We start from the raw sequence: 15,142 nt of genomic DNA on the forward strand, positions 1-15,142 counted from the left end.
TTTATTGACGGTCATGTCGTCAGTAAAACTTGCAAATTGAGCAAGTGATTCTGCTTTACAATGGTATGACTTTGCAATATTATATTTCGTGATGTGGAAGAATACTTTGAAAATGTATTTAGTTACAGAATACTGAATACGCCAGTTAAAATGTATTTTGTAACATATTCCGTTGCATGGCCCAGAGTACTTCATTCTGAATACTTTTACACCAAGTTACATTACATTATCGTGTAAAGAAACATGATGTACAATTACAAACAGCTTTATTTTGTTGCACTGTTGTATCTTAGGTATAATTAGAGACAAACCATCACTCAGTGCAAGAGCTGTGTTTTCTTTTTTTCTAACCAATACTGTGCAGTCAAAGCCAAAATTGCATGATGAAGTACTGCCATATATTCCTTTTAATTTAGGAAAGTAACTGTATTCTGAATATCATCAAAGGAAAAAGTAACTGTACCAAAATACAGTATTCAGAACACATAGTTTCGGTACATGTATTCGGTTACTTCCAGCACTTCCATGCACCTAATTTCCTTCTGGTTAATTTAGGTTAATCTTATTTCAAATCAGTTAAAACAGAATCCAGTGCATTGCTCAAGGACATTGTAATAACATGAACCACCAATCCTCTGGACATGAAACCACCTGTTCATCCGCCTCCAGAGATACCAAAAACTTCAAAATGAATAATATTTCGGCTTTGGTTCCAGCCTGCAGCATATCTGTAAAACACCACTTCACTGCGGTGGCCAAGGGGGTTTTTCCTTCATAGTAGAAAATCACGCTCTTATATATTCAGTGGGATTAGCTGTGCTCTGCTGCTGTCAAATAAAAGATGGATCAAATCAGCATTTCTTGTGAACTATTTTCGAAGATTTCAGACAGCAGTTAAGAAATGTTTACAATATCAATGCCAAGATCTTTTAAATGAAAGTACAATAGCGTGTAATACTGAAGGAGCACATTAGACAAATAATTATTCATATTTATACCATATGAAAAATGCAGGTGATGGTGTGTCTGTTGTGTTATATTTTAACTTTCCAAGACGTACAGTGCTAAAAAGATACGCAAGCAACAGCAACAAAAATAGATTATAAAGACAAATTTACAAGGAGTCTGTAATCACACAGTTATAGCATATAACAGCATAGAACAAGAACTAGATGTTCTGAAGTGACTTGCTTTTGGAGGAGAACTTGGCCATGTGAAGTCACTGAGAAAAAGCCACGAGGACACAGTTTTTAGCCATGATCTGGGACACGAGGTTACTGTGTTCTGGAGAGGGGTCTGCAATCTCTGCGCCCAACAGACATTTACTTTTCACTTTTCTATTTCTTTTGAGTTTCAACTTCTTCATTCAAGTCAAGAATGCAATGCAAAGAAATTATGACACAACATCTGAAATGGCGTAAAAGTAAAAGTTTATCAGTCTATAGCTCCCATTATCGCTCTTTTGGGTATGTAATTATAAGTGGTTTTTTTTGTTTGTTTTTTTCTATCAAGATGACACTGCCAAATAAAGACTGCCTTTTGACAGCCACAACCCACTGGGCAGACCCAGTCCCTCTGACCATCTGTGTCTCTGGACGGGGCTTGAAGACAGAGCCCCAGAGCTGCAGTGAAGAGGCCAACTATCCACAGTTCATCCTTTACTGTCTCAGCTCCTTTGGACGAGTAATAATTGTAAAAGGGCATGGCCAGTTTGGAAGGCACTGTGACACAGCAAGAAGGTGCTGGGTTCAATTCCCAAACTGTAGATTGCACGTTCTCACTGTGTTTGCATAGGGATGCTTCCATACTTATAAAATACAATAGAGCCATCTGTAAGTCAAATAGTCTAATCTCAATGGACTGTAATTAGACTGTGATAATAATAAAAAAAAAACATTCAGTTAAAAAATAATGATTTTAACAATACAGGACATGATAATTATCCTACTATATTGATTTATACATTAAATTTCAGTTGAAAACTCCTAGTACCTCAGATCAGTACCATCAAATTGAAAATGACCTCTGGATAGGATGTGTCCAAGTGGAAACTACTGTATCTTCAAAAGAATAAAAAATAAATAATAAAAAAATAAAAAATAAATAGTGAGGGTGAGGCAGCCTGTATTATTTATTTATTTTTTCTTATTTGTTTCCTGTAAAAAGAAGTCTACTAATCTCCTGATACAATATCAGGCTTTGTTGCACCAGTGGTGTAATGTTTCTATATTAGTGTTAATTGGGATATTTCCTGTAACAAATACATCACACTTTAATACTTGTTATTGTGATAGGATCAAATAACAGTAAAGAAATCAAATCAGGATTCATGTTTGATAAATCAGGCTTAGTGATTTTGTAAATGCACTGTCCTCTACAACAGCACAGTTCTAACAGATGTATTTTATAGACCGATAAAGCATAAAGTCTGTACACGGAGTCCTCCACACAGTTGGTTAGTCAAAGCGTACTTCTAATGAAAAAAAGTTATCATTTATGTACTCCTCCTGACATAGTTTTCCGTTTCACATGAGCAACTAGAGCCACTTCAATCAGACTTTGTCCACATTTTCTCACTGCAGTGATGACAGACCTTCTCCACAGCTCATATCTGTGAGAATGGATTCAAATTACAAAGGGGACCAAAATGAAACATGAATTATTCTAAAAATATGCACTGTTTGGCGGAGCAGTGCCACTAGGTGAATTTAAAGCAGCCCTATTATGGAAAATTGAATTTTAACCCTTTTTGTTCTCCCTCTCATTTACCCTCTTGATGTGATATATGTAGTGATTCATGCATGTTTGAGTAATCTTTATACTACAATCTTTATACTCCTGTATTCAAGATGTCACTGCTCTGTACTTATTTTTTCGTTCTCCTATTTTATTTTATTTTTTTCATTTTTGACATTCGCACAGGTTTCAATATACCCCATGTCTGAATGATAAGAATATAATCTCATTTATAATAGTAAGTAATTTCATATAAAAAGTCTGATTAAAAATACTTGCAGTAGTTTAAATGGAGGTTTTAATGAGGGAGACACACACAAACTAAGAGGGGTGAGACTGTGTAAGAGTTCTAGTGAAACAGAAGCATTTTCAGAGAATTATCAGAACAATGGCCCTATATCCTGGAATAACAGAGGCATCAATAATTTACGGGTGTTACGGACCCCGGCCCTTTGTTATTTATTTAAAGTACTCCCGTTCTTCTGTAATTGCTTTTGTGTGTGTGATGCTCCCGGTCCGCGAGCCCTGGACCCGGATGCGCGGGAGTACCTGACGTGGGACAGAGGCTGGCGTCGCAGCTCGTCGGCGATTGGCCCTTCATCCCTGCGCTCCCACCAATCCACGGTTGCCACCTGTGATAGCGGGGGATTGAAAAGGGACCATCTTCCACCTGCTCGAGGCAGCTGGATTACTGCGGCCAGCTCGCCCCTTTTGTTTGATGTTGGGTTGTCTCATTTTGTTATATTGCCGGCTGTTGCCTTGTTTAGTTCGTTGAGACTCCTTTTTTTGTTCGCAGTAAACCTTGAGTTAGATTTGGTACATTGTATTTAGTTAGGGCTCTTTAGTTTATTAGATTATTTTGTTTAACTCCTATTTATTTTTCACCTTAATTGCCTGTTATTGTTTTTTTTTGTCTTCCCTTACACTGTAAATAATAAATGCACAATTTTTAGTTAAACCTTTAACATCTTGTTTTTTTTTTTTATACTTCCCTTTCTCCCCTAGCAAAGGGGACGTAACAGCGGGAATTGTTTTATATTAAGGCTACATGATGATGACGTGTAGACTATGATTTGAATAGCATTGTGTAACCAGTTGCAAAGACGGCATTGTATTGTAATGTCATATTTTAGACAGCTACAGCAATATTTTTGTCTACTTATCTCAATTATGGATTACTTTTGTGCTAAAAATGTACACGGGGAATCCTGAATTTGTCAGAAACTGCAATCAGATATTTTTAGAAATTCATTTAGTCCTAATCTACAAACACAATTGTCCTGAAACCCGGAAAATATCTGATCTCTATTGACAACTTCTCTAGCAGGCAACCGAATCAGGTCCTAGAATAAAAAGCATTATCATAATTTTTAAAGCGCAAACATTTTAAAATGCACTGAATCACAAATTATTGACCTTCCTTCTACCTGTTTGACTGCTACTGACTTTTGAAACAAATGTCTGGTGATGTCTTAGATGTCTGTGATGTCTGTTGTTGTCTTAGAATATATAGGAATGTGAGAAGGTGCTATTCCAAAATCTAGGACATCAGCGAAAGGGGTTACAGTGTGCTCTGTATCTGTAAACGGCAGCATTAATCATAGGAATGAGACAGGGAAGGTCAAGAGCTTTAAGATATAGCACTGATTTGAAATTTGGAAAATGATGATAGGGCAGATTTCAGCCAGATGCCCTTCACATATTTATATATATGCTTTTATTGATCAAACTTTGGAACTGGCAAAATCTCATTATTAACATTTATTACTTTGCCTTATTCATGGGTTTCTGCCAAATGTTTTTTTTTTTCGTGTTACATCACATTAAAGAGATAAGTTTAATGCCATACTGTGGAACATTTCATTGTGGCCAAGCTGATGGTAGACCTTTCACCAGCAAAGTTAGCGCACCTTGAACGAAATACTTTAATTCAAGCAATTACAATAACATTTTCACTATGGCTCCCTAAGCATCCCCATTCAAGCTGTTCAAATGTCTAGTGGGGCATTAAAAAGGCCAGTTTTAAAGGGCATTTGTCTGGTGTTACTGTGTGTCAAAGCTCAAATAATAGAACTCTTGGAACATATGAATAATTGATGCTTTATCAATGTGGATAACACAGCCACTCCAATCACTAAATGCAACTGTCTTTTACAACGACTAAAAGGTTTTTGTTGTGATCCTTGTGTAATAACAAAAGCTTTCAGTTATCTAAACCATTTTTTTTATGTGCAGGTTTTTCAGAAGAGAGATGCATGTTATTATATTGTAGCATCTTCTGACAGCAAACAAAAAGCTGCACCTAATAAAAACACCTTCTGTTGTATTAAAAGGCCTCTACCTGATCTATTTGAATGAAATTTGACATATTTTCAGGTTAAACTGTAAAAGAAAACCTGGTTATTGTAAATATTATACACACAACATCTTAAACTAGAGGTTGCTCTCAAAGATCTCCTCTGAACCACAGATATTTTGATATTTTATATTTGGTATTTTATTTATTTGCCATGTAGCATGGCTCAAGCTCACCTCAGATTAGAGTATGAGGCTGTTTCTTGTTCTGTCAGGTCAGAGTGACCGAGGTAATCTGTTTTACTAAGTATGCTTCTTCTTGGATCTGAATTTATGACCAGTTATTAGAGCAGAGCTAAGACTGATCTTTCTTCAAATAGGGCCATGTTAAAGATTTGCTGTGTACAACTATTTTCTAACACTGTTTTTTTTTAATTTTTGCTATTACATGTTTGCTAGAAAAAGAAAACTCAAAATCTTAATATAATTTCTCAAAGCTGTGAACAAGCTGAACAAGCCATCATATTTCTCATAACTCTGTAACATGGGAAAACTCTGACTCAGGATCTACCTGCTTGAGATGAGGCTTTGCTTAAAACGTTTATCTATCTTGCATGTTTTCAATTACAGGAGTTGTTATTAATAACAAAAATCTGGGGAAAACATCCAATACTGCAACCAGGTTTGCCTCTCCACAGATCTGATGCCTAACTTGGTCTGGTAGCATGGAAATAGTATTTTGTTTTGTGTCATCCTGTGTTACTCGCTCACTCTCCACACTTGGCAGTGATAATTCTGTGTTTTCTGTAAGTAGGTGCTCTGGGACAAACTCTCTGCTCCAACAGCCTCTCCAGCCACTACCAACCACACTACATATTTATACATAGACAAGATGAGTGAAGTGTCCAGCCCAAGGACACAACAATGCACAGATCAGTTGATCACTTAAAGTGGGCACCAACCACTGAACCATAGTAGTATGCAACTTGAAGAAGGTAGTTTAAAAGTAAAGGTGATAGAAATGTTACCTGTATAAAGTAAGTTGTAATTATCCATGTAATTATGCCTTTATTTGTACTTTTTTGTTCATTTGACTTTCCAAAAGCTTTTAGTCTAACCTTCAAATGTCAGGGCCAAAGCACATCTCAGTCTCTCTCACAGTGGCACATGTTCACACAGTCTAAGAATGGACAGTATGAGATTGCATATTACAATTTTCATAGAGCCAGATTATGATTTCAGTGTATACAGTCTTTAAGCGGTAAATAAAACTATGCTGTTACTGAAACTTCACTTAGTATTATTGGTTGTATAGTCACTCAGAGCAAGATAGAAGTCGAACAATAGGAGGTGTGGGTGGCGGAAAGTAAATATGTTTCCACCTTTGAAAATACACTTCAAGTTTATGTGAAGCATAATGTGAAGTTATAATGCAACTTTTGTGTCTTTCCGCCTCCTGTTACTTATGCAAATCTTCAAAAAATGTTATCGCCACAGGTAACAGTTATCTTGTTTCTCCATACGTGACAGAAATGCTTGTCATCTAAATACAGAGTGATATCTAATCTAACACTCTAAAGTTGTTGAATTGTTTTACTACATCTAGGGGAGGGCAAAATGTCACTGTTCCTGCATTTTATTACAATGATTTTATTAAAATTCTATCCAGCCATTTTAATTGTCAACTGTCAACTGAGGAAATACTATGTTTAACGAATATCTACTGTATGCAAGTGCTGCTTCATTTTACCTGTCAATCAGCTTTCCATGTCCTAGCTGTACTTTTCATTTAGTTATTTTTCCATCCTCAAAATCAAATTATTACGCCTGTTTTTCCCTTAATCTGTTTAGGACTACTGTTGTTGTCTCTATCCAGTTTCAATAGGGTTTAATAACGCATGGATTTCCCATTGTTCAGATTTATGACCGTATACTCAGAGCATTATTTGGTTGTATTTGTTTTGTATAATTGTCTTGACAACATGTGCAGTACAGTACACTCTGTCCATGTGTACCTCAGGTTACATATACAGTAAGCATCTCGGGTTACAGCTGATTCATGTGTACTGTCATGAGACCTTTAATGACAGTACACATGAACCATGTGAAGTGACCAAAAATGTTGTGCCAACCTTGATGTAAATGTTAGAGCTTAATAATAATATTCATACAATGCATTAGTTAAATACAGTTGAATTACTTGCCGGATACTCCATCAGTTTCCTGGAACCATCATCAGAGATATCTATAGTTTCAGTTTACTGGCATCTGAATACATGTTTGTTTGTCATTAAAAAGTACCAAAATAATAGCAAAGATGAGAGCTAAATCATGACACGACTCAATCTGACTGAATACTACTACTACTAATAATACATCAAACTTATATAGCACTTTTTGAACACTCAAATATGTTTTTTTTTTTTTTTTTTTTTACATGAAATGAACTATAACTTGTGGTAAACTTCCTATTTTAATATTCAGAAATATTAGGCCAACATAATCTTGTTTATTGTCGTCTTAAAATATGTAAATCTGTGCAGGATATGTCCAGGACCACAGCTGTTATTCATAAATGATGAGCTTGTTGTTTTGCGTTTTTCTTTCTGCTGTTTTACATAAAGCATAACTGTTTGCCCAATCAGTGGAATTCTTTTATTAAATCTTTAATCTCGGAGGACCACTGCAATCCCGCACAGTGCACTTTTTGGACGGACCCCTCAGACCCATGGGAAATACATGTTTCAATCAAATATCCAGTTTTTTCTTGGCAACTGTTGGGCATATTGAGTTTAACCGCTTTTGAGATCTCTTGGGCTGGTGTGCGCTGAAGAACACATAGTACCATTGGCTTTTTTCCTTAATAATCGATCTGGGAATCTATGAGGTTATAATTTATAACTGTCCCATCTGATGCAATCACATTCCTAAATAATGTCAAAATCATTACATATCATTTGGCCTCACAAGAAAAGTAAGATATACTCATTATTAATAATACTCATGTAAAAGTAATAACGTGTGTTTGAACAGGAGAATAGAAAGAATATTAATGCCTTATCTGGTTTGTACAGTGTATCTGTATGCACACTTAAATTCTATTTTAGAAACTACTTGACTTTATTTCTTCAATGCCCTCTGCATATTATAAATAGCACCAAAATATCTCAGATTGGTAGCACATAAAAAGTATGATTTCATGCCAAACTTACATCGGAAATGGCATCTGGCTTAATCCTCCCTCTCTCACACACTTCCCAACACTCTCTCCTCCCCTTTCTATATCTATAATAGACAGTTTTGGAGGTGGTAAAGAGCTTGTCTGGATGATTCAGGCAGTGGACATGATCTGAATGAATATAACCCTTTATTCCAGTGGCTTCATGAGCATGCAACCCACTGTCTCCCAGGAGTGCCCAATATGTCAACATTTCACAAAGTGCCATCAAACTAACTCAAGTCACTCAAGCAGATGCCCAAAAAACAGACAAAAACAATGCATATATATACAGTATATTATAATGGAATGTATAACCTGGAAGACTTCCCAAAATGTCAAGAAAGGTGATGAGCAAATGACCATTAAATTACATATGGCTGCATTCACACTTGCACACAAAACCAGAGAATTAAACCAGGCTTACAAAAACCAAACTCAGCTCATACATTTTAATACCAATTTCTCTCTGTATATTTGACCATCCATGTAATGCCCCTGGAAAAACTGAGCAGTGAGCGAGCACAGTATGGCACCATTGGGACCATTCTTCAGAATGTAAGACAGGATCTTGGTCAAAAGTTCCTGTTTTGTCTTGAGAACATAGTAACATGTTTTAGGGATTATGTCATTACAACATTGTGGTAGGTGTTTATGAAGCTAATCTATGTACTTCCTGATCCCTCTGTTGTTGCTTCACCTTCTCCACTCTCCATATACTATCTTTCGGTTCTTTAGTCTAGTTTAATTGCATATTTTGGTCCTAACATTACTCATGTCTTCACACTTAAGGGGTTTAAACATAGACTGTATAAAGCAGTAAGAGTGTCATAGTGCTCTGCTCCAGTAAAACAAAGCTCACAATGCTAGAGGTTATGGGAGCAAATTTGGAGCTGAGTTCAATATTAGGAACAGGAACTTATTTATGGACAAACTAGTGAAATAAAAATATGAACATTTTAAGACCAAAATGAAGAGGCTCACTGCAGCAGTTCAATATAAGTCAACTGGAGCCAGAGTCGATGGAGCCAAAAGTACTCCCATGTACACTTCCTATATGAAACGTGACTAATGGGTTATAGGTCTATTTATATACACTAGGACAGCCTATGAGTTTGAAGAACTTCAAGAATATAACAAAATAACAGAATTATTAAAATGACTATAGATCTGTTTTAAATTGTTTATACTGCATCTTGAAAAACTTTTGAAGACAGTAATTGTCAGATCTGTCAGTCTATGGCATCAGTGTATTTCCATTTAAGTAGGAATCATTATTGTCTTTCTTACTGTAACAATAGGAGATTATAAAAAAATTGATTTTGCTTTGTGTCTTCTTTTAAATTACAATGAGGATAGTTCTGTTTATATTATTTTGTCCTGTAGCTGTTCATTTCAGTGGTTTTCACATGGTGGTTTACTGTGCTAACTAGTATTTATCAAAAATATTGCACTAAAAAGAGAGAGAGAGCAGGTATATTTGAAAGATTCTGGTTAGATTTTGTGATCAGGCAAAATTCATAGATACTATATCCAAATAGTTGTACCCTGAATTTTGTGTCAAATACAGATAGACCGATATATATCTGTTGACTGATTTATCAGGCCGATATGTGCATGCCAGCAGCCTTCATATGCAAAAACAGAACATGCATAAAGCTTTATTTGAAAACTTAAGTCCATAGAGGACACTGCAAAAATGTGACTACCCTTTTTGTGATTTTTCATTTTTACATTTTTCATTAATTAATTATTTTTTTTTTCTTTTTGTAGTAAGATAAGGGTGTGGATGAGGTTGTACTGAATTCAAATTAGATAATTTGAGTAAAATGACCAAAATCGGCCCCACATATCACACACAGAGGTTATCGGCCATTGTTTTTTCTAGATCCTAATCAATATCAGCATAAACCATGGAAAAACCATATCGGTTCATCTGTAGTGTCAGATCTCAAAATCCTGGCAATGCCATGGCCTGCTATTCTGTAATGATATCGCTTTGTAATTTTATACAGAGAGATATCAGTCTGGTCACCACACCCTAAGTCACATCAAGATGATGGGAAGAATACTTTGAAAATGTATTTAGTTGTAGAATACCGAATACCTGTATTAAAATGTATTTTGTAAAGTATTCCGATACATGGGCCAATCAGAGTACTGTATTCTGAATGCTTGGAATACTTTTACACCAAGTTACATATTTATCATAATAGTGTAAAAATGCGACATAGCATTAAAAACAGTCCTCTGTTTCACTATTTGTTACGCATTTCCTATCATTAAATTACACATGCCTCACCTTTGCCATGCTTTGTTTTATATTTTATTCACTAATTCTGCACAGTTTCAAAAATGTGAGATAAATTGCAACATATTCCTTTGAATTAAGGAAAGTAACTGAATACCACCAAATGACTGTACTCTACCAGAATGCAGCCACTCAAAATTTTTATTCAGAATACATATTTTTAGTACATGTTTTATTTATTTATTTATTTATTTGACTCATGTGAAATGAAGGAGCTCATTGGTCACCTACAATTTACAGACAAAACAACACTTCTCTCACCTCATATCCGCAGAATGTAGTACTTTGCTCAATGATTCTGCCAAAATCAGCAATGTTTTTCAGTCCTCTGGGATATATTTTTCTTTCTTGTTTTGTCATACCTGTATTTGTTTTTATGTGGAGGGACCATGCTTGTCCCTGTCAATCACAGCCATCTAAAATGGGGAGATTCACCGGTGACCAGAGACACATCTTGGTAAAGGATTGAAATGTGTACATTCTGCATCCCAGGCAACCTATGCCACCCTCTGCCATGCTGGCCCCACCATTGGCAAGTCAATTCCTGGCTTTGACAGTTTGCTGAACTCCCCAGCATTAATGGGCAAGGAGAAAGCAATAATTTAATTGATGCATGCATGCAGTTAAAAACGCTTTGAGTGCCTTGAAGGTGAAAAAGTATAAAAACGCGCTGTATAAAAACGTGAATTGCTAAATTAATGAGTTGAAGTCGCAGTATGAATAGCCTAATATGTGAAAATGTACAACAACCAAGAAAAAACTCTGTAAAATTGAACATGCACAGGTTTATTATTTCTCTACAGCCTGTATTAAAATTCCCCCAGCAAATTATCTCACAGCTAGCCTAGAATATAGTAAGAGCAAGATTTAACAACAATTTAACAACATGCAAGCCATATCAAACGTAGACTATTTAAAGATTATTACGCATTATTACGCATAGAGACGTCTTCCTGTTTTCCAGAGGCTCTTACCTTTGGTGCCAGTGTGCGTCAAGTGCACAAGAAGAACCACGACGCGCAGGTCCATCAGAACGGTCAAAACTTTGCCCGCGCTCATGCTGCTGTTGCGATTAATCATCCAAAAATTCACCGTAAAAAAAAAAATCACAAACAAAACAAAAAGTTCGGAAACATCCTTGAGGTCCTGGCTGGAAGTTAAACTATCTGACTGCTCAGGTGACTGTGAACCCCGCGCATAGGAGCGGGTAATATAGGAACATTCTGACCGCTCCACGCAGCTCGTCTGTGGGCTCCGTTCACTGATGGTGTGGGGTTGATCTCTCTCTCTCTCTCTCTCTCTCTCTCTCTCTCTCTCTCTCTCTCTCTCTGTTGATATCAAAATGTCACGTGTGCGCGCTCGTTCATCCGGAGTGAAGCAAAGTTTGTCGTCATGGTGTCTGTGCTGCGCCCACCTGACTAACCTCCTTCCATGTAAACTGACGTGAGTTTACATGATTTAAATACCTGTTTTACGATGTAGTGTGACTCTTCAATTAAATGACCTCTAGCCTGTGAGTTACCCTTTCTATTTTAGTTTTGTTCGATTCCAGATAAGAGAGAGGCTGAGTACTTAGTATGCTATTACAGTCCAAAGGCAGGTTCATTCTAGACGCAAATTGCCCATTTTAAGACGATTATTGCACAGTGAATATTGCTTGTTTAAGACAAGTTGGTGAGATCGCAACGATATTTTCCTAGTGATTTATATTGCAGAATTTGAGCTGGTTGAGTGGTTGGAGTCTGTATAAGCTTTTATCAGCCTTTATTGGTCTAGACCAGACTAAACGCACCCTTGACAGTGATCAGTTATAAAGAGCTGACCAACGGAGGCTGTATTTACAAACAACCATGAACTCATGTCCATGCTCATGTTCAGTTTTATCACTGGGTGTTACCTGACATGACCTGCACACGCCACTCACATAGGCCTACTCCTACAGAAGCTGTTAGAAAAGCCAGTGACAAAACCTAGTGTTCTGAATTTGTGAACTGATGAAGCCTGAAGAACACTCTATTATTTGAACTGAACGTAACTTAAGTTAATATGTTCTGTGTCTCTCAGTGACCACACACACACACACAGAGCTATCTTTACCTGCTGGCCCCAAAATGTTTACGTGTGCCTCATGTTCAGTCTCTCGCTGGGATCAAAGTGTCCTGGAGTAATAATAAACAGGAGTTTGGCCTCTGGTGTGTTCTGTTTCACATTACATTGTGTTGTTTAACAAGGAGGGAATAGTGACTTTATTAGTGTAATACTGAGATAGACGTCATATTTACCTTCAGGTACAAAGGGATGTTTTCAGGCAATTTTTATGAGGTGTTGTGTTAGACAATGTGGTAATGGCTCGAATAATCTAAGTGAAAAGCTGTAAAACATTTTACAACAAAACATAACAGGTGAAAACTAAACATGCTGTGATATAGAATAAACGTATTACTCTAATTTTGGGACAATTGTTCTCTGCAGTAAATGCATAATGAATGAATCAATTAATAACATATTCACTTTGAGAATACTCTCACCTAATCTCTAGGCAGGGTTGGGCCTGGTCAATACTTGGATGGGAGACTGCTGGGAATGTCAGGTATTGTAGAGTACGGTCACTCAGTGTTTAAAGTGTACAATGTGTCCATAGGCAAGGCACATCACCCACCATGTGCGAAATATACTGGTGTAAGAATGAGAATGCATTACAAAGGATGAAAATTAATCCGGTGTATTTAGATACATGTAGATCATCTATGTTCAATATGCAGAGCCCCAAACAAATAAACAAACAATAATTATCCTCCACCACACATCACCGCACTCACATAAAAAATTGTAAGAATTTTGTTCATAATGGTATCATGGTATATCTGTGATTTAAATCAAGGATTTGCACTGGAGGCCAGACACACCAAATAAATGTAGCACACAAGGATTTATTAATGCTGGACAAAGCAAAATCTGTTAAAGACGGTGTAGAGGGGTTTAATCTTTTGAACCAAAACAAACCAAGGACTTTCTTGTCAATGACTCTTCACTACATGGTTAAATGAATAGCCTTATTTCCACTTCAGTTCACTTTGGAGAGGATCTGGACAGGCTGCAGGTGTCTCCACTGTCTAAAGTGAATTCTTCCGTTCTGTTTGAGGGGTCTGAAGCAGACCCTGGAGGGTCCTAGCTCCCAGCGGGATCTGATCCAGGCTTGGTTAACGACCAAAAGAATGATTGGACAAGAGTGAACATCGAGTCAGGCGAAAACATGATGGTAAAAAGCAGATTATGCAACCAGACTTTGTGCGAGCTCAAGTGTTATCCAGGGGGCGTGTCCAGGTCGGGCTGTACTTTGCTGCTGGGGGCTGGAGTGGGACAGTAACACTGTGGCATTTAAAATCAGTGCCAGCGAGTGTAATGTCTGCAATAGGCTAATTCACACTTATGTCACAAACCAGGAAGATGTTTGGAAACATGCAAAGACAACTTCTCAGTGTAGTTACTGACACTGGGATCCCCAACCAACTGTGATAAAACTCATTGAAGTAAATGTCATCAGTAGTAAAATGAAGACTGCATATGTCATCAGTCATCTTGAACTTATATATATATATGTGTGTGTGTGTGTGTGTGTGTGTGTGTGCGTGCGTGTGTGTGTGTGTGCGTGCGTGCGTGTGTGTGCATGCGTGTGTGTGTGTGTGCGTGTGTGTGTGTGTGCATGCGTGTGTGTGTGTGTGCGCGTGTGTGTGTGTGTGTGTGTGTGTGCATGGGTGTGTGGGTGTGTGTGTGTGTAAACCATGTTTGTTTTGACACAAAACCACAACACATCATTATAGTATTTTCAAAACTCTACATCCACACAAGTTTGCTCTTTATATCTTTTCTTGCCCTGTCTCTGGATTAGTGTGTTGTTTGTATTTCAGACGGACATAAACAAGCCATTCAAATAACTTGAGCAAACTTTTAATCACGTTTGAGACGAATGAAATGTTCACAGACTCTCAGTAGAATAAAATAAACAAAAACACATTTTGAGCTCCATTAGAAATCGGATGTTAGTTCTCATTCAGCACCGAAGGCACAAATAAGAAAAAAAGTACATTTAAAATATAAAATTTTGGTTGGTATAACATTTATGTGGACTGCCTATAAAGGCTGTTCACTATCAAAATACATTTCTCTTTTTTCCAGTGTCTTTTAATTTTGTATTTTATGGAGGAACCAAATCTGTCTGGATCCTCCCTCAGCAGATACGAAAGGTGTTTTTTCTTGTTAAACTTTTATAGATAGTACTTCCACTTAAGACTGTATTATTGAAATATTATGCTGGTCAGTAACATAACTTGGATTTTTGGTGTCTGGCATTGGATTCTTCTGGATATTTCTTGTATTTTATAGCATAACACACTATTCATCAAATCATGGAGATGAGTTATTATGCAGGTTAAGGTGTTCAAGTGATTCATTGTCAAATTGTTATTGCCAAATTCTTTTCCAAAGTTTTTGAATTTTGCATGGTCAAATTATTCCAGGTTTTCTTTCAAATGCAGTATTGTGGGTGACAGAAAGGCCACCAAAAGGCTAGGTTAATTAATTAT

The 15,142-nt window shown here is 36.8% G+C and overlaps 1 protein-coding gene across 1 annotated transcript in view; it reads right to left on the reverse strand.

Annotated features, from left to right (window-relative positions):
* rxfp2a (relaxin family peptide receptor 2a) overlaps positions 1-11,811 on the reverse strand; it is a 46,557-nt gene extending 34,746 nt beyond the window's left edge. Inside the window, exon 1 of the mRNA XM_020922908.2 lies at positions 11,534-11,811. Coding sequence (XP_020778567.1) covers positions 11,534-11,639 — 106 coding nt within the window. The 5' untranslated portion in view covers positions 11,640-11,811. The remainder of the gene's footprint in view (positions 1-11,533) is intronic.
* Between the last annotated feature and the right edge of the window lie 3,331 nt (positions 11,812-15,142).

Source organism: Boleophthalmus pectinirostris, unplaced genomic scaffold (genome assembly GCF_026225935.1).
Source record: "Boleophthalmus pectinirostris isolate CB_2022bp ecotype Guang Dong unplaced genomic scaffold, ASM2622593v1 HiC_scaffold_12, whole genome shotgun sequence".
In the NCBI taxonomy this organism is placed as follows: domain Eukaryota; kingdom Metazoa; phylum Chordata; class Actinopteri; order Gobiiformes; family Gobiidae; genus Boleophthalmus; species Boleophthalmus pectinirostris.